The sequence below is a fragment of the Chinchilla lanigera genome, unplaced genomic scaffold (assembly GCF_000276665.1).
Source record: "Chinchilla lanigera isolate Chin_1 unplaced genomic scaffold, ChiLan1.0 scaffold00031, whole genome shotgun sequence".
NCBI lineage: Eukaryota > Metazoa > Chordata > Mammalia > Rodentia > Chinchillidae > Chinchilla > Chinchilla lanigera.
This window is the reverse complement of record NW_004955432.1, coordinates 12,698,747-12,724,586: the sequence shown is the minus strand read 5'-3', so window position 1 is coordinate 12,724,586 and position 25,840 is coordinate 12,698,747. Positions and strand designations below refer to the sequence as shown.

Below are 25,840 nucleotides of genomic sequence, written 5' to 3'. Positions count from 1 at the left end.
TTTTTTTTGGTTTTTCTCCGGTACCGGGAACCGAACTCACGACCTTGCGCTTGCCAGGCAGGCGCTTTGCCGCTGAGCTAAATCCCCAGCCCCCGTCTTAAAGTTCTTGAGAACAGCCAACAGCTGCTAGTGGGCAATGCATGTGAAATTAATGCACCCACTGCTGTGTGATAAATATGTGTTTTGTACCTGTGATATTTATAATAATCATGCTTGTGCTACTCACAAATTCATGTCTCCATTGAACCTTGAATTAGTAAGAGAGTAAATGAAAACTACATTAAGAAATCTTTCTTTTCTAACTTACTCAAATATCAAATACTGTTATCACTTACATAATACATTGTAATGTGGCATAAATTATTAGGCATTTACTAGTGTAGACCTTATTTATAGTTACAGTTTTGTTTGTATCCAAATAATTAAAATAATTTATTTGGGTTTTAGTAAAGAAAAAAGTCATATATCCATAACTTCATATTAACCTATTTTTGATGCATGTAAGCACATATTTTAGGATGTCAGTGTGCAATTAGATATTCTTAGCACATGTCATTTGTGAAAAGCACTTTAAATCTAAGTACATTCAATTGAGCATAATTAAAATATCAAGATACATAGTCTTCATATACATTTTGCCACTTAATTTTTTAAGTAGCTATAAGTACCTACCATGTGAATTCCAATTAAAGGGAGGTGATTAAATTATGGTTATATTTAATGCTTTTAGTTTAAAACATAGCATAAATTATACCATATTAAAATGTACTGCCATATTTTCTGTGGACAAAACACTAATAATGCCTTTTATGTTTTATATTCAAGACTGTTAATATTCTCTAGGTAGTCTCAGTTGACTAGAACAGTTGCAGGGGGATCAGAAGAAAACAGTGCCTTTTCACCTTCAGAGTTCTTGTGACTTGACTCCCCAGATCGCAGGGAAGAATGTTTAGGAATATTGTCTCGATTGGTAAAGAAGCACTGGGAAAAGGCTTGTCTTGTTCACACAGATGAAAGGAAATGGACTGTAGAGAAGTAGGAACTGGTGCTTCGGAACCAACCCTTTCAGGTCATGTGTTGAGGCTTTCGGTGTTTCCTGCCCTTGTGGTTCTGAGAGCACAGAGCCGTCCACACCTGTTGTCAATGACTCTCACGAAATCAATAATGTGCTTTAGAAACATTATTGATTTCGTGAGAGTCATTGTTCTTGGAGTAAATGGGGCACTATATTAGGATTCTGGGTTATACTGCCTTTCTAAATATTTTATTTCCTGGAATTTTGTTTCTAAAAAGGAACTAGCTGCACCACTTCCCACCTTAGGGTTCCCCATGCAGTCAGAAATGTCATCAAGGAAGTAAATCTCTGTGTGACACAGTGAGAGAAATTCAAGCTGCAGAGCTGTGAGGAAGAGGTGAAGAAATCAAGCTGTACAGAAGCATCTGGGCCCTGACCAGGAGTTATGACCCAAGGCACACTGCAAGGTTTTTTGCAGACTATCTAGTCCGTTTCAGAGAGGGCATATTAGAAGAAAAAGAAACTGTAGTTTTACTTCAAGCTTTGAGAACAATATCATGTGAAAGAGTAGAGCATTTGGAAACAGTGGTACTTTGTGCAGATAGAGCCCTACTCATTTAAGAAGCTAGGAGCTTGGACTTCGTGCTGACGTAGCTGTAGTTTCCATAGTCTCATTTCCCCTTCTGGTTGTTCTTAGCCCTCCTGGATGCAACATGTGTTTATCAGGACCGTGGGCCTCAGATATGAATCAGGCCAGCTGAAACTATTGTATGGAGATGTGAACTTTGCTTTTTATCGGTAGAGAAGTGAGATACTCATTGCGTCTCTCTTGGACCACTGTGCTTTATTCAGGTAAAACCTATGCCAGTATAATCATTTTGCAGGCCTATTTGAAGAAAATTGAAATTGTCACTAGTTATACTTTTCTGAGTTTAAAGTGTACCTCAAGAATTCAGATTGGCATGATTTGGGGATCTTACCATCCACTAGTCTGGCTTTCTCATGATTTATTGAGTAATCCACACAGAAACATTGGATGTATCAGATGAAAACAAGTTACAATGTACCTAGAGAAACATCTTTTCTTCATATTTCTTGAGGCACTGTACTGTCTTTCAATCATTTATCTCCTACACAGAGGCTTGCCAAGTGATGGGGATTCTAGTCCATGTAATCATTGGCCAAAGATCAGCTAGACACTGGTCAAACAAGAAAGAAAAGCTGAAAATGAATCATTTTCAGGCTCATTTGCTTTGACAGTCAGCAAATCAGCATACAGCTTCCAACCTGGAGTTTATAGTCAGGCCAGTCTGGGTTCACATTCTCTCCCTGTACGGGGCAGAATTCTGTGCTTCCCTTTCTTCATCTCCAGGAAGGCCAGGAGTAATATTGTGTTGTCATGATTGAGAAGCTGGGGAGAATGTCTGTGAAGGGTTTATAGCATGATGCCAGCTGCACTGATGGTCTTCAACAGATGTCTAGGTCTAGCCTCTTGAGAGGGAAGGAGGGAAGAAAAGCAAAGGTTTGCACAGCCTCAGAGTTAGGACCTTATCTTGTTTCTGGTCACACTGGTAGACAATTTGGACTTCAAAAGTGAGTCTCACCATGACTACCCCCCTAATTGTTGGGAAACCACATCCTTCCACAGCAGGACCTGGAGGACAGTCTTCTGTGTCATGGATATTGATAGAGGACTTACTAGAAGTAGTCCAGAGTTCACAGTGGGTAGAGCCATTTACTCGTGGAAAGGGTATATCCTCCAGGTATAAAAGTCAGAAAGGTGGGAATAGCTTGTGCAAAACTAGAGAAAAGAAAAAGGAAATGTACCATGGAGGAAGAAGTAGTTGGAGAATTGGAGTCCACTACTAGACTGGATTATTTCCCTCTGCTGGGAGAGCCCTCCTACATAGTGAATGCCATTGGAAAAATGCAGACTTGGCCAACTGGTAAGAGAATTGTGTGCAGCCACTAATGGTTATGCAGCAAAATGTTGGGCCTCCTTGTGCAACACACTATTAAAATTGTTGAGCACACAGGATCTCCTGCTTAGCTAACTATTCTGCACATGCAGAGAAAAAGGCAACTGTATACTCTATAAATGCAGAAGCTGAAGTCCATAGAAGCTGGAGACCATCCCAAGAAGATTGCTGAACTGTTTCCTTATCAGTCTATGGAATGGATGATCAAATGCATGAAAACCAGTCTCCTTGTCATCCCTTTTAATTAAAAACATTAGCAGACTATAGTGATTTTATTAGACTGAAAGATACGTGTGTTGGGCAGAAAGGGCCTTCACACTCGACTATGTCAGCTGGTAGCACGTCTTAGTATACCTCTTCAAGGTACTCAGCAGTACTCAAATTGTAGTCTCTTTTTTAAAACAAAAGGTTTTCTTCATTTTGGTCCTGTATCGTGTTATTTCTCACTTTATTTATACCACTTGCTTTAAAGAAAATTCATGCGTAAATTTTTTTTAAGTGTACTAGGTATATCTTTCTCTAAAAATATGTTTTTGAAGTCAGGTGCTCTCCTCTTAAAAATGCTATCCCAAAAAATTGTCATACTAGTGCTAGTATTCACTAGGAGTAGAGAGGACAAAGAGAGGTTTTTTCAGTACCTAGTAATACCTGAGTGAAATCCATGTGGCACTGACTTAACCGGCCCTCATCCGCGATCACATGGACACGCAGTGAGCTCTTCATAGAGCCCCTCCTCCAGGACTGCCTATGGCTTTGTGTCCCCTAGGGCCATGTCTTGGTTACTTTTCTCTCATTGCTGGGACAAAATACCAGACACCCAAAATTAAGGAAGGAAAGGTTTATTTAGCACCCAGTTTGTGGAGGTTTCAGTGGATAATCAGCTGGCTGCAAGGCAGAGTGGCACATGGGAGAGGGCAACAGTTCATGGCAGAAGACGGCAAAAACAGCAAGAGCAAAAAGGGGAGAAACAAGCCTCTTTTCCTCCCTTACATTGGGTGCAGCTATCCGCCCACACCATCTCCTTGCCCTCCTTTCCAGGAGCTGAGGATGTTTACAAAGTGAGGACCCTGGCCCCCTGCTGAGTCACTTGGTTAACCTTCTAAACTTCTCAGGTTGACACAGGGAATGAACCCTAACAGGCCAGGTGCAGATTTGTAGCACTGAGTTGGGTTTAAACGCGTGCCTGCTGTGTTCTACCATGTGGGCTGAGTAGAGAAACAGAACGCAGGAGCGGTCACTCATCCCTAGACATTGTTAGCTGCTTTCATGTCCCTGTCACAGGTCAGACCAACTTCACCTTAAGCTCTTGTCCCTGGCTCTCTTTCATAGGTAACTATCATTTTCTCACGTTTCCTTCCTCCTGAGGTGTAGGCTCTATGGGTTTCTAATTCCTCCGCATCTTCTCCCGTTCCTGCCCCTTGCAGTTGACCTTGCCCGCCAGAGTCAGTAGGCATTGCTGGCCATTTCACCTCCCTTAGGCCAGCCCCTTTCTTGGCTTCAGCGCCCCAGGTACTGTAACACTATAGTAAGTCAGAAGCTTCCTATGGCTTCTTAGGTCTCTTCCTCCTCCCAGGGTTTCTTCTTCCTTTCATCCCGTGTAAGTTCCTGCCTTCAGTTCTCTTTGTATTATACCCTCATCTACAGGGCACCTAGCTCTTCTTCCCTTCTGAATGTCTCAGATGTCCTTTATCACCCTTGCATGCATTAAACAGATGCGGAAGCGCGGACCCTTTCTTTGACCTCCCATGGTCTGCACCCAAACCCTGCTGGTCTCCATTGCGTGTTTTACCCACCCCTCCACCCCGCCTCACTACAGATGTCATTGTTCTAATTGTGGTCTTTTATATCTCAACTACTCTGCTAAAACCCTATTAACCCTGCCTCAGGGCTCTTTCCTAATAAGCCCCCTTTTCCTCTGCTGCCCTGGCAGCTTCCTGAGGCATAGATTCTAGTCGGATTACTCCGTAGTCCTCGATTCTGTTCCCTAGTTCGCTTCTCAGGGTGAGTTCCGGCTCACACAGCTAGCGTGCCGTCCTAGCTTTCAGGCTGGTGTGCAGACCTGCCATGATTGGCCCGGCAGGCTGATCTTCAGCCGTGCCTGCAGCCTCCTCGCTGTCTGCAGTGCAGGGCACCGCTCTGCTCCTTCACGCTGCCTCGCTAACAAGTGTGTGCTCAGGCTCTGGCGTCCAGCAGCTGCAGCTTAGAATCCCGCCCGGCCCTTCCTACCCGTGTGACCTAAGCAGGTTAAATCATCTCTTTCACGCCTCTCAGTCTTAGTTCATTCATACAATCAAGATAGTATTACCTACCTTATGATATCATAGAGACTAAACGAACTTTATAAAGTCTTAGCACAGTTCCTGGTACCTAAACCCTCAGTAAATCCTATCAGATGATGAGGTAGATGTCATAGTTGTCATCCTTATTAAAATTGCACTTGAACGTGGTGCCAGATCTGTTAGCCATGCACCCTCCACCTGGAGTACCTAAATCCTATGTCCAATTCAGTTGCCATCTTCTGTACTGCAGTCCTGTGTGTACTACAGCTTCCCAGAGTATTCCAGCCGGGAGGAACCTCGCCCTCCTTTGAGCTGCCACCAATTTATCTGGACCTTAGCTCTTACCATGTGTGGTAATTATCTTTCCTCACGTGCCGACTCCAGTATTTGTGAGTCACGTGGTTCCTCAACACCATAGAAGATCTTTCCTTCTGCTCTTCTCGGGCAAACAGCTATATTGTTTTGCCGAAGCTCCCAGAATGAAATACCACAGACAGAATGACTTAAACAGCAGAAATTTGTTTTTTTGTTTTTGCTGTTGTGGAGCCTGGAAGTCCAAGATCAAAGTGTTGACAGGCTTTTTTCTTGAGGGCTGTTTCCCAGGCTTGCAGCCCTGTGGCTTCACGTGGTCTACTCCACACTGATACATCTTTGTTTAAATTCCTATGCTTGTAAGAATAAGTGAGGTTAGATTAAGGTCCACCTTAAGGGCCTATTTCCCTTTATGAAGAGTACATATAGAATATATATTCTGACGGCCTGGGGGTTAAGGTGTTTTGGAGGTAGTCATAGTAAACTGATTTTTGGTAGAAGACAACTCAACCCATAAAAATTGCTTTAATCTTTCTTTGGTTCGTTTTACAATCATATGAAGTCTAGGGAAGGCATCTCTTTCATGGACTGAAGATACACATGTATAAACCAACACCCTTGGGACCAGTAGTGGATATTTGATGGTTATCAATTGCCTGAGCCTTACTTCAGGTTCCTAGAAAGCAGAATGATTGTGCACTCATCTGTGTCCTTGTAGCCCCTGACGTAAACTTGGAATTGATTGCTTTTATGTGTTTGGTAGACGAATATGTGAATGAAGAGGAGATTGAATCTGGGATAGATGTATGTGTTTGTTTCTCAGATATCGTAACAAAGATTGTAGCAAGAACCATGAAGAGAAGCCAGGGACCCACTGTCAGGACAGTGTGCCGCACTGGCTTGAATATGGAAAATCTCCCCCTGTCTTATTTGCTACAGACTCCAAAACGTCCCAGGGAAATGATTTGTGACAAAATTGCACACACAGAAAGGCCAGTATCTTCACACAGCCAGAGATCTCAAGCGATGAAGGACACAAAGACACTATACACAATAGGTGTTCCTGTTCGTTGTCTGCCGATTCGGCTGTCTTTGATCTTTGGAGGGGTGGATCCTGGCTGAGGTACTGTGAATGATAGCAGACCAGAGTTAGAAGCACAGCAAGCGGCGTGCTGCTCAGCAATCAAGCCTCCGAGGTCCCCGGCCACCGCACCTGGTGATAAGCATCTTCTCGGTGCCTTAGAGTCTCGAATTTCCTTCCAGTCTGACTCCAAAGGGCCTGCTTCACCTTTGACACCTTGCAGTGGGCCACTTTGAGTGTGTAGGTTCTTTCTTTCTGAGGGCATCAGAGGCTGTGGGTCCATCGCTGATTTTTTCCTGGTATCACCACGCTCTTCCGTCCAGATGCATCTGTTTCCTGCAGCTTTCTGCAATGCGTTTGCCTCTATCATGAGCCTGAGGGATGAGAACTCGTTTTCCTGTAGTGTGGCATTGGTGTTTGTTGATTGGTTTGAAGTTAGGAAGTTAAGTTTATATTTCTGTCATATATAGTTTACAACTTTTACAGGTGTCAGGAAAGATATAAGATAATAAGATGACAATTCTGTACTAAAAATTGAATCCTTTAATAATAGCACCAGTTACTTAGGTGGTCAGAGGTAAAATACAAGTTACTCTGAAATATTGTGGAAGAGCAGGATTAGAAATCAGTCTTAAGGAAGCCTACTAAACCTTACATTCTCAGCATGGACAAGGATCCTAGAGAGGGTATAGTGAAGGGATGTTTCAACCCTCTGCACATAATGATCATGTAGGAAATTTTTCTAGAAGACCAACACAGAAGTTCATTTGTCTGAGCAGGGTGCAGCAGGCACTGCTTTTTACAAGCTCTGCAAGTGATCATGCCATGCAACCAGGGAGGAGATCCGCCACCTTGGGAGAAAGAGAGAGATCCCAGCCCCCGTGGAACAGGTGCTCTGTCATGAGCACTGTGTTGGCTCCTGGACATTTGCCATCCCTGCTCTTCATGATAAGTGTCATGGCTTGTGTGTGGATGTCCCCCCAAAGCCTCATGTAGTCATAGGTGGGGCTTTTTCAAAGGTCACAGGATCTAGAATCTGTGTTGCTAGAATTGATTCACGGTGCAATGCTAGGATCAAGGGCGCTAGGATTAAAGATGGGAGTGCTAACCACCCTAAGTAGCCTGGATAAAATACCAGGGACAGAAAGACCTGTGAATGTCCCTTGTTGCTTTGCTACCTTCTGCCCATCACAAACTGTTTCTCCTCTGCAAGGCCTGTCTTTGATGTGCCACCTGCCTTGGAGCCAGTCAGTTAAGGACTGAAACCTCTGCAAACTGTGAGCTAAATAAACCTTTCCTCCTTTAACTTGTGTATGTTGGGTATTTTGTCTCAGCAACAAGAGAAAAATAACTATGACACTGTAACAGTTGATACATTCTGTGGACTTGAGAAGTTTAAAAGTTTAATTAAGCAACTTAGCAGGGAGCCAGGTTGCTCACTTTGTAAACACCCTCATCCTGTGAAGAGAACGGCACGGAGATGGTGTGAGTACTACACCCGCCCTGGCTGAGAGTAGCCTGCTTACAACGTAAGGGAGGAAAAGAGGCTTGCTGTTACCCGCTTGGGCTCTTGCTGCTTTCGCGGTCTGGTGCCGCCTTGAGCTGCTGCCCCTGTGCCCTGCCACCTGTCTTGGAACCAGCTGATTATGGATTGAAACCTCCACAGATTGAACTAATAAAACTTTCCTTCCTTAATTTTGAGTGTCAGGTATTTTGTCTCAGCAAGAAGAGAAAAGTAGCCAAGACAGACACTAAGCGAGATGCTTTGACAGACAGAGGAAGTGAGGCTGGATCTTCACGTGGGACACTCAGCTGCCCCCTGACCCACCAGTGGCCCTACACGGATGAGAGCACACTCCTTCCTCTTCTCTTCAAGATCAGTGTGCTCTGATTGCCTTCTGCTTTACCCCTCGCAGAGACAGTCTTACCCTCTGGAGTTTTGAGAGATGCATCCCCAGGCTAACTCCATCCCAGTGAGGCTTTCTCAACACTCTGTCTCCATGAAACAGTTTTCTTATATGACATGTACGTTCATCTTTGTAAGTCTCTGCATACTGGTTTCAGGTTCATCTGCAGAGATTCCTGGTCCAGAAGCACAATGAGAATCCTTACAGTGCACTTAGCGTGGTTGCCAGGCTGAGTCTGTTTCATCTCCTCATTCTCCCAGCCTTCAGTCCTTCGCTCCCTGTCACATAGGAAATGGTAGCCATAAACCCAGGCACGGGTTTGCTCTTCCTGTACACATTCTAGCGGTGACAGTGTATGCCCAAAGCCTACCTGTTCTGAGTGGTGAGCAGGGAGCAGGACGCTTCGTGTGAGCCCTTAGGAAACACTGGCTTTTAGGTGTGTCCTGTCACTCCCTGCTTCCTAGTTCTTGAGGCTCTTTCATGGATCCAGTCCAGGTTGTTCCTGCCAGGCTTAAATGAAGATAATGGGTGAGTCAGGGGAGAAGCAGACAGGGAGAGGAACCGTGCAGATGGTGAACACTGGAGAAAACCATTGCCGTGTGACCGTGGAGAGAGGGAAAACCCTTATCTGTGTCTAAGAACAAGTACGTCTTGCCTAATCCATCAAATTGGTAAAAATGGGAAAACAATTTGATTTAGTGACCGAGCATTTTTCTTTGATTTTTTTGGTGAACATTATGTATATTGTGTAAATTATACACAGTTACTTATTTTTCTTTACAGAAGTAATTCCCAAGCTGTATAGAAAAAATTAAAAGTATAGCCAAAATAAACTATCTGTAAGCTGTCCACCTCCCATCTACCACACTGGTGTACGTCTTCTGTGTGTAGGTACCTTGGGGAAGAATGTATATGCATTTTGAACATGGAAGACTTCCTACTTAACAGTATAGGTAGAACATTTTTCTGCAGTATTTTCACTGGCTGCTGAGCATCTCAGTATATGGATATACTCAAGTGCATTTCATCTCTTACCACTGGGTATTTATGTCTTTCTAATTCTTAGCTCTGGCTACCAAAAACAATACTTCAGAGACCATCCTCGTAGCAAGTTATAATTAATACCGACCACTTTGTGAAGTTATATACAGTAGGAACTGGGAGTAGAGAATCTTCTGAGAGGTAGTTTTATATGACATTTATAACATCCGGCAGCGTTGGAGAACCAGCAGAGACCACCAGGCTTGTGTAAGGCAACGTGGCATGGAATTTACCGTGCCTGAGTGCGGGCAAGCAGAGGACGATAAAGACGTCTGCAGCGAACTAAGAGAAACGCGTCCCTTTTATAGGGAGGGAAAGAAGGAAGGGAACATCAGGCGGGAAGATTTTAATACACAGCAGTGGTCGAAGCTCTCTGGCGGTCTTGCACTTCAGTGGACATCCTTGAAGTGTCTCGTGTAAATTTTCAGGCGTCTCCAGATGTCCCCAGGACCTGCAAAGTTCCTTGTTCTATCTTATCTCCTTCACAGCATCCTGTGCTGGCCGCTGCGTTGCCTGCTGAGTGAAGTGCTTCCGGTGGTAGGCAGGTTGGGGCTAGGAGGGTCAAGTCCAATTCGAACCTGACAGTGGTGATCCTAGTTTACCTGTTCTCATGATGACATCTCCAAAATGAAACAAGCCCCATTGTCTGTTTTCTCTTTAGGACATCACGACATAATAAATGTAGTGATGAATTGTGCTGCATATTAATCTGCGTTTGGATCACACAAAATGTAATATATTTATGACAAGGAATAACAGGTTGAAGTACCCTAAAAAAGAATGTAATTGCTCATGATAAATACAGGCTTGCTTAGCTGCAAAACAGCTAGCTTAAAATTTCCTGTGTAGTGCACTTTAAAGATCTCACTGATGATCTTGGATGCGTGGCACACGGCCATTGCTGGAAGGATATAACACATACTGTTCAAAGTTTGGGCCGTAATTGATTTAATGCACATTTTTACTTACTTGACATGCCATTTATCTTATATGAGAAAAACAATTCTATAGACAGGTGATAGGTAAGTAAAATTATAAGCATAATTTTATGATGTTTCAAGATCCACCCTATTGTTTTGTTTTGTTTTTTTTCCCGTCTAAGTTTATATGTTCTCTGCAATTGTCAAATCCTTGCCAGAATCCTGAAATCCATTGTTCAAGAACATTTGTCCTCCTGGCCCCCTCTGCTTCTGGGAAACAGATCTGCATCTTTATTTGGATGCTAGCTGCTTTGTATTTTATTATTGCCTTTGTGCCCTTGGCTTTGAGCCCTGGGGGTAGTTGGTTTTGCTTCAAGAAGTCTTTGGCATTTTAGCATGAGCACTCTAGTGAGGCCAACAGAAGGCTTCCTCTGGCTATTGGCGTCTTTCAGCCGCAGCTTGAAAGAGGTGGTGCCTCTTTACATGAGGGTTCCTAGACAGTAGCTGTATTTTGATGCAAACTTGTAATCACCAACTGTTTTAATTGATCAGACCAGGACAGACTACAGCCTCTTGAGAAGAGAATATTCTGAGCTGTGTTGAGAATAACCGCTCATCTTTTCCTGACTATTTCCCAGCTTTGATCCTAAACTTTTTCTTTTTCTCTTTAGGCTGGAGGCTCACAGGTGATTTTCACAAATCCTTTAGAAATCGTCAAGATCCGTTTGCAGGTGGCTGGAGAGATCACGACTGGCCCCCGGGTCAGTGCCCTGTCCGTCGTACGAGACCTGGGGTTCTTCGGCATCTATAAGGTAATTCTGCTTTCCACCATTTATTTGCTTGCTTTCTCATCTCATAAGTTAGCAACTGTTCATCACGTGACAGTGATTTCACCACCTAGAATTGCTCAAGATAACTTTCAACAACAACATTGGCTGCAGCTTTACTTAGCTTGGTTACTAATGTGGAAATCGAATTCCCAGTGCTGTCCTGCATGAGGGAGAGATGCGAGGGTCCTTGGCAGTATGTTTCCCAAGCTAGGCTGAGCTCAGCGTAAGGGGGAGCCCATACCAGCTGAAGAGCTCACAGTACCATCCGATCCTGTGTATTCGGGCCTTGTCTGTGTTTTCTCTTTCTATGCCTCATCTTAATTATTATAAATCTTAATGCTTTTTCATTTGGAAAATGGTTTTTCAAAGTGATTACAGAATGAAAATTTTAGTGTTCTTGAAAGCTGTTATTCACACTTACCTTCCCAAAGTTCTAATGGAATATACTAAAATCGTCTCCAGGCATGTGTCCAGCCTTAAAGCATTATCAAACAGAAGGTTTTAAAGACCCTTTAAAAATGTTTTATACTCACTTGAATAAGCAGACCTTTAAGAATGTAGGGGGGAAGTCAAAGGTCTACTTAAAATAGTTGTATTTATTTACACAGAAATATATACTATTACTTAAAAGTAATAGTACTTTGTTTCTGTACAACTCAGGATGGTTTCATTTCAAGACAGTCAAATCTTTTATTCCCATTGTTCATACAAATTTTAAATGAGGGTTTGGTCAGTATCCACTTTTTGGATCATGTGCTAACATGGTTTTGCAGAGGACATTGTCTTCCTTTTTAACCCACCACTGTATGAGGTGGAGCACTCTGGTCATCATGTGCAACCTTGTTTCTGGAAATTTTTTTTTTTTTTTGGTTTTTCTCCGGTACCAGGAACTGAACTCACGACCTTGCGCTTGCCAGGCCAGTGCTTTGCTGCTGAGCTAAATCCCCAGCCCCTGTTTCTGGGAATTTGATTCCATGCACACATAGCATGGAGACGGTTGATTACTCTTCTTATTCCCAGTTCATCTTGAGTGGCTGTGACTGACCCCCGTAATATAGAACTTGCCATGCTGCTACAGAGAACCTTTAAGGAACTGGTCTTGACAGTCAACACAGGGTTTAGTCTTTTTATTTTTTTCCTAACCTGCGTTCTACAGGTGACTTCAGTCAATATCCAGAACTAGTAATAATTGAGGTTGTTTCAAATCTGCCCCCGATGGCACTTTTCAAGGTCAGGTGATTGGGAGAGTGCCCCATGATCTGAGCCTGTGTGAGGATCAGTGTCTCTCTTTAGCAGGATTGATGTTAGCAGAGAAAAAAATTTTCCTGTATTAAAAGAATTGCCTTATTTACTTAGACACATGTAGTATTTAGGAATAAACATGCTGACTTTTTTAGAACAGTACGTAAGATGCTCCATCTGTGATTGTGCAATGAACGCTGTGTTCTACCCCTATTTTGTTTATCAGTTTATTACCCAGGTGTAAGAAATAACCAGTAGTGTCAGGAGGCACAGCACAGATCAGTTGGAAGAGAAGTCATCTTCTTTTCTGGATTTTGAGGCTCTTGCACTCTGTAACGTGATGTAGCAGCTTGTCATCCTGACACGGTGCCAGGCAGCCTTTCAGCAGGCTGTCTGGGTAGAAGCACTTGGGTACCATGACTGGTATCGAAATGTCTGGGTGGATAAAGCGGTAAAAACTTGTTTGCTGATACAGAAGCAGACGGTTAAACTACCTGCACAAGATACAAGACCAAGACTTAGTGCTTTTCATCTTCCTATTATTTTGTAATTGTAATCCTCTTTAACACTCCTTGGAAGTAGCTGGTATCCTGATTTTGTACTTGCGTGAGCAGAAGCTGCCAACCATGGTATTTGAGCTGAAATTGAGGCTCAGAAGTTGCTTGTTTCCACTTTCGTGCTAAAATTGCTTTCCTGAAATGAGCAGGATCGCTCAAGTTTGAGCATGAGCACACTACCATATAAAGTCGGTTTAATTACTGGTCTAGTGGTTTAATGTAGTTCAGAGGCATTCCAAAGGGCTTGGCGCTGTGTACAGCATGGTGTTTTTGGTGTATTGGTAACTACCAATTGAAGTCACTAGTGCTTTGAGCTGGAAACTTGGTTTCGTTGTAAAAAAAAAAATGATTTAGCAGTCTCTAACTTCTGCTAGCCGTCCTTATCAGCTAACGTGGCGGACCTGTCTCCATTAGCCAGCTCCACCTCTCCGTGCTGCAAGCTTCTCTCAGTAGACTGGCTCAAAGCACCACCCTAGGTGCTTGATCCTGCTCGTCCTGTGAACCTGGATTCCCAGCCCACCCCACCCTAACCTACCCCACCTCACCCTTCCAAGATCCGAAATTATTCTAGCAGGTTAAGGAGCATCACAGCTTTAGCATTGCTGTGTAGTTTCACGTGTTTTTATTTCAGGATAATGCTTTTTAGTAATAAAGCCTTTCTCTGTAGACTGCAGATGATCACAAGGGACCTAAAATTTTTAAGCCTGGTAGATGTCCTCTGAGGAGTCCTTTAAAAAGAGAACCACTGTCCTGGTTTTAGTTGGGACAGGTAATCTCCCTTCTCCCCGTGGCTTTTGTTTGGTACTGTTAACATGACAATGCTGAACCAGGAGCGGGGAGTGGGTCGCTCTGTCTGTATGTTTAGGCCTGCTGAATGTAAACTTCACCTAAATTGGACTTAACCAAGCTTTCTGTTTTTCCCCTGATTTGACTTGCAAAAACGTGTCTATTCTGTGACTTTGTGGTAAATGGCAATTAGAATACTTGCTTTAGAAATACATTTGCAACTAAAAAATAAAGTGTATATGGTAAACATTTCGCATTCCTGAAGTTAGAATAGCTCAGAGCAGATTTAGTGAGCTAGGTAAACAAAACTCTTTCCAAGGTAACATTTAGAGAGAGTGATATTGCACAAGAGGTATAAGATTGAAGTAAAAGCAGAATAATTAATTGTCTTTGAAAGAGTTACTTGAATATACTGTAGTTAAGAAATCTACAGCATATACTACTTTTCTGAAGAATCTATGAGGATGGCACTTGCCTAGGGTGTACAAGGCCCTGTGTTTAATGCCCAGGAACGCAAAAAATACTTTTAATACATAAAATATATATGAGAATATAATTCTCTTTCTCTAGGTAACTTTTATTGTCAAAACCCTTGGAGCATAAATTAAGTCAAATAAATTTTGTCATAGAGAACAAAGTTGTGTACACGTAATTTTAAATGTTCCCTCTTTAGGAGCCATCAGTCAGTGTGTAAAATTGTTCCTTAATATTAAGTGACAGCACAGCTAATAGTGGTCAAAAGATGCTTTTTTGGGAAGCAGTGGAAGAGTTCATGTCTTTCCATGAACCATGAGAACTAGTGTCCATGCATTGTGAAAACAAGTAATGATATATTAATACATTCTTGTTTATTCTGCTAGTTAGCTCAGAGAGTTGATTTTTAAAATTGTACAAAATACAGGTTGATGCTTCAAATATCAAATAATACGGAAAGATACATGCAAGAAAATGAAGTTATTTCTCCTTGTCTCTCCCTCTTCTCTTCAAAGAGTAGCCATGGCTTTAAGCTTTTATATAGCTTTAAAAAATTCTTTCTATTTATATCAACATTTATCCATCTTTTCTTCCTCTCTCTAGTACATCCTAAATTATACCAGTATCAATATAGCATTTTTTAAATGCAAATAGAGTATTTTAGGTACATTGTCTTAAAGCTCTTCCTTCATTGCTTAAAAGACCTGTGTATAATCGTAGAAGTTTTTTTTTTCTTCAATTTGTTTGTTTTGGGCTTTTTTTTGCAGTACTGGGATGAAACATTTTTTAACCATTTTGCTGCTCATGCGTATTTGTTTTTTCTAGAACTGCCTGGGCCATCAGCAGGTGGCTGTGAACAGCCAAGGTTGTGTTTGTGCTTTGGTGCGTAGGAAATGTCAGCCATCAAGCAAACAAATATGTGAGATTGTGCCATGCTAAGGACCTTGAAGAAGTAGAGAGCAGGGTAAGGGGATGGAGTAGGGCCAAAGCAGGACACGGTACCTTTCGCTAGGTTGGGCAGGGAAGGCTCTGGAATAAGGTACATAAGCAAAAACCAGAGGAAATGAGACTCTGATGGACCCTGCGGAAACCATTCCTGGGTGAAAGACCTTCCACCAGCTTTCTCGAGCTGTTAGAACAGAGCAACGGCTAGCCAGGTCGCCCTTCCTTTCCTCTTCACACTCTGCTTTGGATCACCGTCCTACCTGCTGGCTGTGCTGGCTGCCTTGCCTTTCTTCGGACACCCAGACCCATTCGCTCTTGCTGGGAAGCTCTTTCCTCCAGCTCTCTGCTCAGCAGACCCCTCCCAAGAAGCCAGCGGTGCCATTTGCTGTCAGAGTCGCCCCACCAGTTCGCTGGGAGCATCTGTCACCCTCTGATGATTTCCTTTCTGTAACTGTCTCCCTTACCTTGTGTGGACTGGATAGCAGGAGCCTATCTTGTTGGAGGCTGCATTTGTCGGTGTTTCTGGTTGTAAGTAGGCATCTGATAAATATCTGTTGAGCAAGTGAATGAAAGTGAGATGCCTCTCTTATAAACAAAGACAATCAGCAGGGAAAGCAAGGGAGCCGTCAGTGATGACCAGAAAAGACCGCGATACTGGCGGAGTGGAGTATAAAAAGGGTGGAATTTTATGAAACCTTCTTTTCCAGTTTCAGAGTTTCCAGTCTCTTTCACCCTTTCCACTCTGCTTCACCAGCAAGCTCTGCGCTTGGCTCTGGGGATACAAACATCAATCATTTTTCTCATGAGGGCAGTTAACCAGTTCCCCAGATCCGTAGAGCACGGCATATGTGCAGCTGAGAAGCCCTGCCTGGCAGGTGTGCGCACAGGGCTTTACAGGAGACAGAACTGGCTCGAGGCAGGAAAACCAGGGAAGCTTTCTGAAGGGGCTGGCCTCAAGTGAGGAACGGTGCCTAGTTCACCACGAAGCAGGCAGAGACACAGGGCGTGACTGGAATTGTACTTGAGGAAATGAAATTTGACATCAGTCTGGAGCATGCCGGGGGCAGGGAGAGCAGGGATGAATACAGACGGGACAGCAAGGAGGGTATAGCTGGGCACTGCAGTGGGGAGAGTGAGGGCTGGTGCGTCTGAAGGCTTTGAGGACTTAGCCTCGTGAGTCCTAAAAAGTAGAAAGTAAAAGCAGATTGAAAGGCAACTCCGAGATTTCTGGTTTAAGCACCTGGAAGAATGATGTAACAATGTTAGAATTTGAGAATCTCTGAGAAACCTTTAGAAGACCTTCCGTCTATTGTTGTCTTTAGAACCTAGGAACAGAGGTGGAAAACCCAGGAAGTTACAACAGCTGCATGATCTAGGTAGGCCAGGGCAGCCCCAGGCAGACTTCCCGACTCTCTTCGCAGTGTTTTCTTACCCTGAAGGTGTTGAAGGAAAGGCTGGAGCCTGGCGCAAGGTGGGTCCAGCAGACACCCGCAGGAGTTATCTGCACGGGTGAAGTCTCCATGGTGTGGGAAACCAAGGATGGAACTGATATCCCCAACGCCTAGGAGGCTGGAAGTGTGGGTGGGGGAGAGCAGCAGCAGCTCTGGGCTGGACGGAGCATGATTGCGAGGGCAGTGGAGGAGTGGACATAGGGAGGGGAAGCTGTGTTAGCAAATGCTGCAGAGGCCAAGGCAGATGAGGAGGGCAGGATGCACTTGAAGGCGGAGGTTAGTGGTTACCCCTAAGAAATGAATTTGAATACCATGATAGAAGCAAAAACCTCCAGGAAGAAAAATAGAAGTAGAAACGATACAAACCACCCAATCTGAAAGTTTTACTGTGAAAGAGAGCAGCAACTAGAAGAAAAAATAGAGGCAAAGGACAATTAAGGGAATAGAGTTGGGATATTACTGTTCAGTTTTACTTGTTTTTTGCAGTGCTGGAGATTGGCATACTGGGCAAGTACCGTTTCCACTGGGCCACTTTCCTGGCCTGTTTTAATTTTATTGAGAGAGCCTTGCCTATTCCTAGACAAAAAGGAAAAATAGTCACTGAAGACAAAAGGATCTGAATGGAATGATGGTGGTGGTGGTGGTTATGGTTGTGTGTGTGTGTGTGTGTGTGTGTGTGTGTGTGTGTGTATGGGAGGGAGGGAGGGAGAGAGAGGCTCATTAGATTCGTGTTTATGGAAGCCTGCTTTGCTGGGCCCCATGCCTAAAGTTGTGTGTCCTTCACGGCATGTAATCCTCACTGCAGCCTACTAGGCATTTCTTTTTAGTTTTAAGTTGCAGCGGAAGAAAGGAAGCCTTGCTCAATTTAGGTAATTTGTACAAGGTTCATAGCTTGTAAGTGGCAAGGCTGGGTTTCAAACTGGATCGCATCTCTCTTTGAAACTTGCTGTGTCATGTAAAGCTGCGCTGAGTCGGACAGGACAGAATATGTGATGGTAACTTAGACTTCCAGGGAAATACTCATATGATTGTTTAGGTTTTTCTCCGGTACCAGGAATCGAACTCATGACCTTGCGCTTACCAGGCAGGCGTTGTGCCGCTGAGCTAAATCCCCAGCCCTCATATGATTGTTTAGGGAGTTTACTAAAATAATCCATGTGAAGCACATAGAATAGAACTTGGTACGTAGGACACATGCTGTACTAGTTGCTTTTTGTTTTTCTTTGTTTCTTTGGTGGTATTGGGGATTGAGTTCAAGGTTTCAGCGCGCTAAGCAAGTGCTGTCTACCACAGAGCTATGTCCCAAGCTTTTTATTTTGAGTCACCATCTCAGTAAGCTTCCAGGCCAGCCTCAAACTTACGATCCCTCTGCCTCTCCCTACTGAGTACTGCTGAGTGCCTGGCATTATAAGCATGTATCACCCTGCCCAGCTTTTATTCATTTTGGATTAGAGAATGTCAACTAAGGGATCTTTGCAAAAATGTCCAGTGGCTTCCATTCTGCCCCAGGCCTGAGTAATTTCTGATATATGATTAACAACATCCTCTAGGCGAGGCATTTTGGCTTGAACTTAGAAATGGCAAACTAAAAGGAGATGCCTTAGCTAGGTGCACTGACACACACTGGGAGGCTGAGCCAGGAGGGTGGGTCGTAATTTTGAGCCAGCCTTAGTGACTAAGAACGTGTATCAAAATAAAATGGGGCGGGTTGGAGGTAATGGCTCAGTGGGTAGGCCCTGAGTTCCATCATCAGTTCCACAAGAGAGAGGGAGATCCCGGTACCGGAGAAAAACCAAAAAAAAAACCCAAAAAAAAAAAAAAGAGAGGGAGAGAAGCCTTAAAAAATATAGAAGCTTCCAAAGGAGTTCAGATCATCAAAAAACTAGATAAAAGAAGATTTTTAAAAAATATTAGCAAGCAGTGTTAAGTTTTACTGTTCTTCTCTGCATTCACCAAATATTCATTACATGCTAATGCTCCATCAGGTACTGGAGTGACAAAAGTGTATAAAGCGTTGTTACCGTCAACGTGCTTGATGTTGAGGACATGAAAGAACTCAAACGTACCAATCCAGTACCAAAAAATTATTTAAAATCTTTATTTCAGTAGAAAATTTTTAACAGAAAATCAAGATACAAAAGGATCTTAAATAATAAAATGCTTCTTTCTCAGCTTCAAGCTTCAGATAGCTTTTAAGAGGCAAACCTTTTTACAAGTTAATTTCTGTTGTGTTAATATTTGTTTCTTTTTTCCTATTTTTTGCTAAGTGCCCACAGGATTAGTTTTAAGACAGAATTTTTCATTTTATCTGAACTTTTAGACTCTAACGTGCTATCCTTTGTGGTAGGTATATAAATTTGTGCCACCAATCTATTGTTCCTACGGTTCTCTAAGTCAATATATTTTCCAGAAGTGACGGATGTGTTTGAATTTCTGCTAAGCCATTCTTAAACATTCTCTAGTTTGTAACTTTGACCAGTGTATGCACTGATAAGATGACCCACTTAAGAAATGTTACCTCACTATAAAATTGAAGAGACAATTATGGCCCACATGGACCATGATCAATTTAGCAAATTTATATGAACTTATTTAATAGTATTAAGTCATTCGCTAAATAAAAGATTGACTCAAACTAACACGTGTTGAGTTCAGTGTGAAACTGATTCAGTATGAAACCACATGGAAGTCGTTTCCCAGCTGCCAGTTAAAGAATACATTATCTGTTTCCACCCGCTCCAGTAGGACAGTGCTTTTCATTGATAATCCTAGTTGCCATCTTTTATTGGAAATCTTGCACTTGGCACAACTACAAGGTAGTTGCCATTCATCATTGCAATTAAGTTTAGTGTGTTATTAATGTCTTCTGAGTGAAGAAATTGAGGTGAGAGATGCTAAGAGCCTAACCTAGCATCACATAGCAGTGAAGTGGTAGAGGGATGACCTGAGCCAAGGTCCCTGATTACAAAGCCTGGATTCCTGCTCCTACAGTGTACTGGTTTGGGTATGGAGTAGCACAGTTCAGATTTATCCCCACAGACGGTATATTTTTATATGTATTTCTTTGAATGCAGTGTACTTTGCTGTGTAAAGAAGTTCTCCTCTTCAGGGAGCGTTCAGAAGGGTGGCCCATAACGTGGGGAGGCACAGCTAGAGTGCTGCTGAGCCATCATCCTTGCAGAGGCAGAGAAATGGCCCTCATGACTGCTCTGAAGAAATTGGAAAGAGGAACTGTCCAATACCCGCCCCCGCCCAGCTATTGTGTTCTACATCTGGGGGAAAAACAAAAAAGAAATAATTACTGGGGGGCATGGGCTACATAATCCTGACATGTTTTCAAGGAGACTTGTCAGGACACAGTGTCAAGAGCAACCAGTTTGAGCATCTCCTCTGTACGGCACAAGTTCTTTCCATCGGCAGTCCTGATATTTGAACTGATCATCCCATTAGAACAGCTAAAAATACTGGATAATGTATTTTATTGGCAAGGAAATAAAGACAACGCAAGCCTAAAATTAGGTGAATTTAGCAAAACGGTACAGTGAGTAGTTACTTAAATTTGAGCATTAATTCTAAAAGGAATAGGGCCAAGATTGAGGTCGTCAGCCAAGGCACATAGGTCCCAGAAGTGAAGGAGCTATTTAGCTTTAGGTGCCGAACGCTGTCTGTGCACAGCCTGGATGGGAAGGGCCTCACTAACGTTTCTACCCCGGCTCCCACTCTTGCTCTGCCCTATTCCTGTCCTAAAGATACTCTAAAAATCTAGAATTTCGAAAAGCTACGCCCTCAGTGGGAGGGTGAAAGAACAGTTCCGCCTTCTCCCCTGGATTGCAAAGAAAGCCGCACTGCTTCTCAGCGGAGGAGAAAGAAGGAGGCTGGGAGGAAACCCTCCCCTAAAAATCAGGAACTCCAGGCTGATCTCACCCAGTTTTTCAGGCTGAGTTTGTAGTTCTTTGATGCTGAGAGAAACTGTGGTGGGAATTTGTTTGAACAATCTGGAAGTGGCAGTGACCCTGTGTACCTGAAAGCGGCAAACACCGTTCCTGTCTGCAGCGCCCCACCTCCAGCCACACCTCCCGGAATGCCCACAGGTGAGCGTTCCAAGGAGAACAATAGCTCTAGCGCGCAACAAGAAATCTCGAGTTACACAAAGAAGTAAGGCACTTGAAGAAGAGATGACAGAAACATCAGGAAGCATTTTACACTTTTTAAAGACTTATTAATTTGAAAATTGTTGTACAGATTCAACACAATCCCAATTAAAATACCATTAGTATTTTACCTCACAGATCTGGGGAAAACATTCCTAAAATTCATATGGAACCAGACGAGACCTAGAATAGCAAAAGCAATCCTGGGTAACAAAGGAAAGGAAGCAGGCATCACAATCCCTGACATGAAATTATACTGCAGTGCTACTATGATAAAATCAGCATGGTACTGGCAAAAAAACTGACCTGAGGATCAGTGGAACAGAAGATGCAGACACAACTACAAATGCACTCAGCCACCCTACTTTTGCCAAAGGGGCCAAACATGTTCACTGGAAGAAAGACAGCCTCTTTAATAAATGGTGTTGGGAAAACTGGTTTTCCACATGCTGAAGGCTAAAACTAGACCCATGTCTATCACCATACACTAAACTAAAGTCCAAATGGATCAAAGATCTAAATATTAAAACAGAAAGACTAAATCTACTGGAAGAGAAAGTAGGTAGAAATCTTGAAGACATAGGGGTAGGCAGAGAGTTTGTGAACCAAAAGCGAAACTGCATGGGGAATACTTCAAAGAATCAATAACTGAGATCTCATTTTATTGAAAAGGTTTTGCACATCAAAAGAAATCACCAACAGAGTAAAAAGAAAACCCACAAAGTGGGAAAAAATTTTAGCCTACTGTCCCTCAGATAAGGATTTCTATCTACAACATATAAAGAATTTAAAATATCAGGCCTCCAAAATTCAGTGACCCAATCAAAAAATGGATATCTGAAATGAATACACACTTCTTAGGTGAAGAAATGCAAGTAGCAAGTGAATATGTGAATAAATGTTCAACATCACTGGACATTTGAGAAATACAAATTAAACCAACACTGAGATTCCATCTCACTCCAGAAAGAATGGCTATCATCAAGAAATCAACCAATAACAAATGCTGGAGAGATTGTGAGGAAAAAGGAACCCTTCTCCACTGCTGGTGGGAATGTAGACTGGTGAAACTACTATGGAAATCAGTGTGGAGATTCCTCACAAAACTAGGATTACAGGTCCACTTAACCTAGCTATTCTTCTTTTGGATATTTTTCCAGAAAAACTGAAAACATCATACCACTGCGGTATATGTGCACTCATGTTTATAGCAGCACAATTTGTCATAGCTAAATCTTGGAAGCAACCCAAGTGCCCATCAACTGAGGAATAGATTAAAAAGATGTGGTATTTTTATACAACGGAGTATTATGCAGCTATTAAAAAAAGATAAACTTGAGACTTTTATAGGTAAATGGATGTAACTAGAGACCATACTCATAAGTGAAATAAATCACGTGCAAGTGTAAACATTGTATTATCTCCCTAGTGTAAGAACCTGAAAGAGTAAATAAAACTTAAAAGGTACAGTAGATGATATGAAAGGGAAAGAAATTGCTCAAATGGAAGGAACAACTGGGATGAGGGAAAGGAGAAGAGAAAGGAGGAAGGGAAAAATACATATGTAAATACTAGGATAGCTGGGATAATTGGACTGCTGATGTCTATTGATTTATTGAAAGGAACAGTTACATTTTTTTGACTAATTTTGCATGTTTATATCTGGTAATCTGAACAACTAATTTGAAGAAAACAGTATGCAATATCACAGCCATTGCTGAATTCCTACTATCTTGTTTAGTGAAGCTCTGTATCATTTCTAATGTTTTTTAAATTATTTTTTATTCTCTTTAATTGTTTGCTCAATCTTGCATTCTTACCTCTGGTAATCTAAACAACTTCATTGACGATAACCATATGTAATATAACAGCCACTGTTAATTTACTGTCATCTTGTTTTGAAATTGTGTATCGTTTTTAGTTTTTGTGTTGGTTTGTTTTTGTCTTTGTTATTTTGTTATTTTTTTCTATACAAAATAATTTATTGGGAAAAATAAGTGTTGCTAATTTGTTTTAAAGATTAAAATGTGTAAAAGTATAATTAAAATTTTAAATTCACCAGATTGCCTGAACAACAGATTGAACACAGTTGAAGAGAGAATTAATAAGTTAAGGGGCTAGGGATTTAGCTCAGCGGCAAAGCGCCTTCCTGGCAAGCGCAAGGTCGTGAGTTCGGTTCCCGGTACCAGAGAAAAACCAAAACCAAAAATAAATAAATAAATAAATAAAATAAGTTAGGAGATTAAAAAAAAAAAAAGATGTCCAGAATGCATTTCCTAGGGACAAATAAATTAGGATACAGAGAAAAGTATAAGATGGTCTGATAAATGTGAAAGAAAATGAAAAGGAAAGGACCATTGGTAACTGAAGATTTTTCAGAACTAATGAAAGCCATTAATCCATAGACTCAAGAAGTACGATTGATTGCAAGTATAGAATAGATTAAAGTAACCCAGGCTAGAAACATCACAATAAAGCTGCTGAATATGAAAGCTAGAGCAAAAGTCTTGAATGGCTGGGTCTTCGTAGAGGCAAGAGGTGAACTGACAGCTAACATAAGAATTGGAATAAGGGCAGCAAGAAGACACCTGAACGATGTCTTCAGTATGGAAGAAATAATTTTTTGAACTAGAATTCTGTACCCTATGAAATATATTTTAGGGATAAGGATAAAATAGACTTTGGGGGAAAGGCTTTGCGTTTTGATACAAGCTCTTGCTGTTTTCCAGGTTTACCTTGAAATCACTAACTAACCCAGACTGGCCTCAGACTTGCAGCTCTTCTGCCTCAGCCTTCTGTTAGCTGGCACTACAGGCACACACCACCATGCTTGTCAGGACATTTTTTAGACTGGCAGCTGGGCGTGGTGACGCACGCCTGTAATCCCAGCGCTCGGGAGGCTGAGGCATGAGGATTGTTTGAGTTCGAGACCAACCTGGGCTACAAAGTGAGGTCAAGGCCAGGCTGAACTGCATAGTGAGACCTGTCTCAGAAAGACCAAAAAAAAAAAAAATTATAGAATAGACTGGCAAAACTCAGAAAGCATATCACCAATAAAGCCTTTTAAAGGGGGGAATTATAGAATATATTTTAGGTAAAAAATAATTATTTCAGGTGTACATGTAGATATATAAGAGAAATGAAACAGAGTGGTAAATGTTTCTAAGTAGCATTACCCCAATTAATATATTTATAATTATAAATACTTAATATTATTAAGCTAAAATTAAAATTCATAATCGTAAAGTGGGATCTGCTTTAAGTACTCTAAAGAACATGTATTACATAGGAAAAATCGGAGGATAACAAAGACTATAATAAGTAGGCATATTAAAATTCCAGAGTGACGTTTGCTTTGCTACCCTCCCCTGGCACAAACTGTTTCTCCTCTGTGATACCATCCTGCTTGGAGCCAGCGGATTATGGGCTGAAAATTCTATAAACTCAGCTAAATAAACCTTTTCTCCCTTAAAAAAAAACAAAAGGGGCTGGGGATTTAGCTCAGCGGCAAAAGCGCCTGCCTGGCAAGCGCAAGGTCGTGAGTTCAGTTCCCGGTACCGGAGAAAAACCAACAAAAAAGATAAATAAATAAAAATAAAAATAAAATAAATAAATAAATAATAAAATAAAATTCCAGAGTGAGAATTTAGGCTAGAGATAGATATTGCAGGTAGTGATGTAGGTAAACTGAGGGAGGAAGGAAAGAAAACAAAAATTGAAAACAAAAACTGGGACACATACAGATCGGCTTTGTGAAGGTGATGCCAGGAAGCTCAGAGACAGAAATTCCATGTGAACATTTCTGTGCTACTGCCAAAGCTTCCAGTCTGCCTAAGAGATAATATCATTGATGGCAAAATAATGTACAGTAGTAGAACAGCACAGAACTAGGACTGGCCAAAAGGGAACTCCTAAAATATAACCAGAGTTGCAAGTTTTAGAATTACAATGCAATTGAGAAGCCAGCATTCTAAAACCAAAAGGTAGGCGCTCACATTGGATATTCAGACTGAAGTCATGTGGAAGTTTCCTGATAAGTCGTCTTTGGTTGTTGGCGGCCCGCTTGTTTGGTTGAACACCAGTGGCAATCGCAGCAGCGGGTCTCAGCACCAGTGACGGTTCTCAGCAAGATGCTGAGACTCACTCTGTGAAAGTCTCAGCCGGCCGGCACGTTCTCACCGCGCCTTGGCCGTGCGGGAGACCTCCACCAGGCTGTGTTCCTAAGGGTTAACTCATCTGGGGAAGCCAGGAGGATTGCTGAGGGATCAAGACGTGACATGCTGCCCATTGTTTGTAGCTCTAGGATCAAAATATACAATTATACATGCCAAATAAATTCTAAACCTGTAAGGCAGAAAAGGAGAGGCGGCTCTGCCGACAGGTGCCAGGAGCATTAAATAACCCTCGCAGACAAGGTACACCTCTGTGTCCTGAAGGCTGCAGGCTCCCCAGTCTGGCATTTTCCTCCGTAGCAGACAATGTGCATTCACTGCTGGAGTCTCTGTTAAGCCTCTGTCTCCCAGACCTGCTGGCTCCTGGTGCCCAGCCCAACACAGGTGCCTTTGTGAGTGTAATTACCTTGCCCTGTATTAGAAATAGTCTGTTTAGAGCTGTGTTTGCAGGTACTGATAGAATAAGCAAGAATTAGCATGTGAAAAGACTGCCCTGGCCCTGACTTCTGGATCGGCACCATTCTTCAGAACTGGCTTTTCTTTTCTTTTTTTTTTTTTTTCCTAATGGGATTGATTGGGCAGGTGTTACTGTATATCACCCAAGACACAGAGTTTAGAGTTTAAAGGGGAAAAAAAAGGCATTAGAGAATTGGAGACAGCTCTGTGCGTGTGTGTGCACACATCTGTGTGTAAGAGTG

General features: G+C 42.3%; 1 protein-coding gene across 1 annotated transcript in view; it reads left to right on the top strand.

Annotated features, from left to right (window-relative positions):
* The window catches only part of Slc25a13 (solute carrier family 25 (aspartate/glutamate carrier), member 13), a gene marked incomplete at its 3' end in the record, with an annotated part of 103,055 nt that overhangs the window by 63,721 nt on the left and 13,494 nt on the right, over positions 1–25,840 (top strand). Inside the window, 1 exon segment of the mRNA XM_013515919.1 lies at positions 11,206–11,346. Coding sequence (XP_013371373.1) covers positions 11,206–11,346 — 141 coding nt within the window.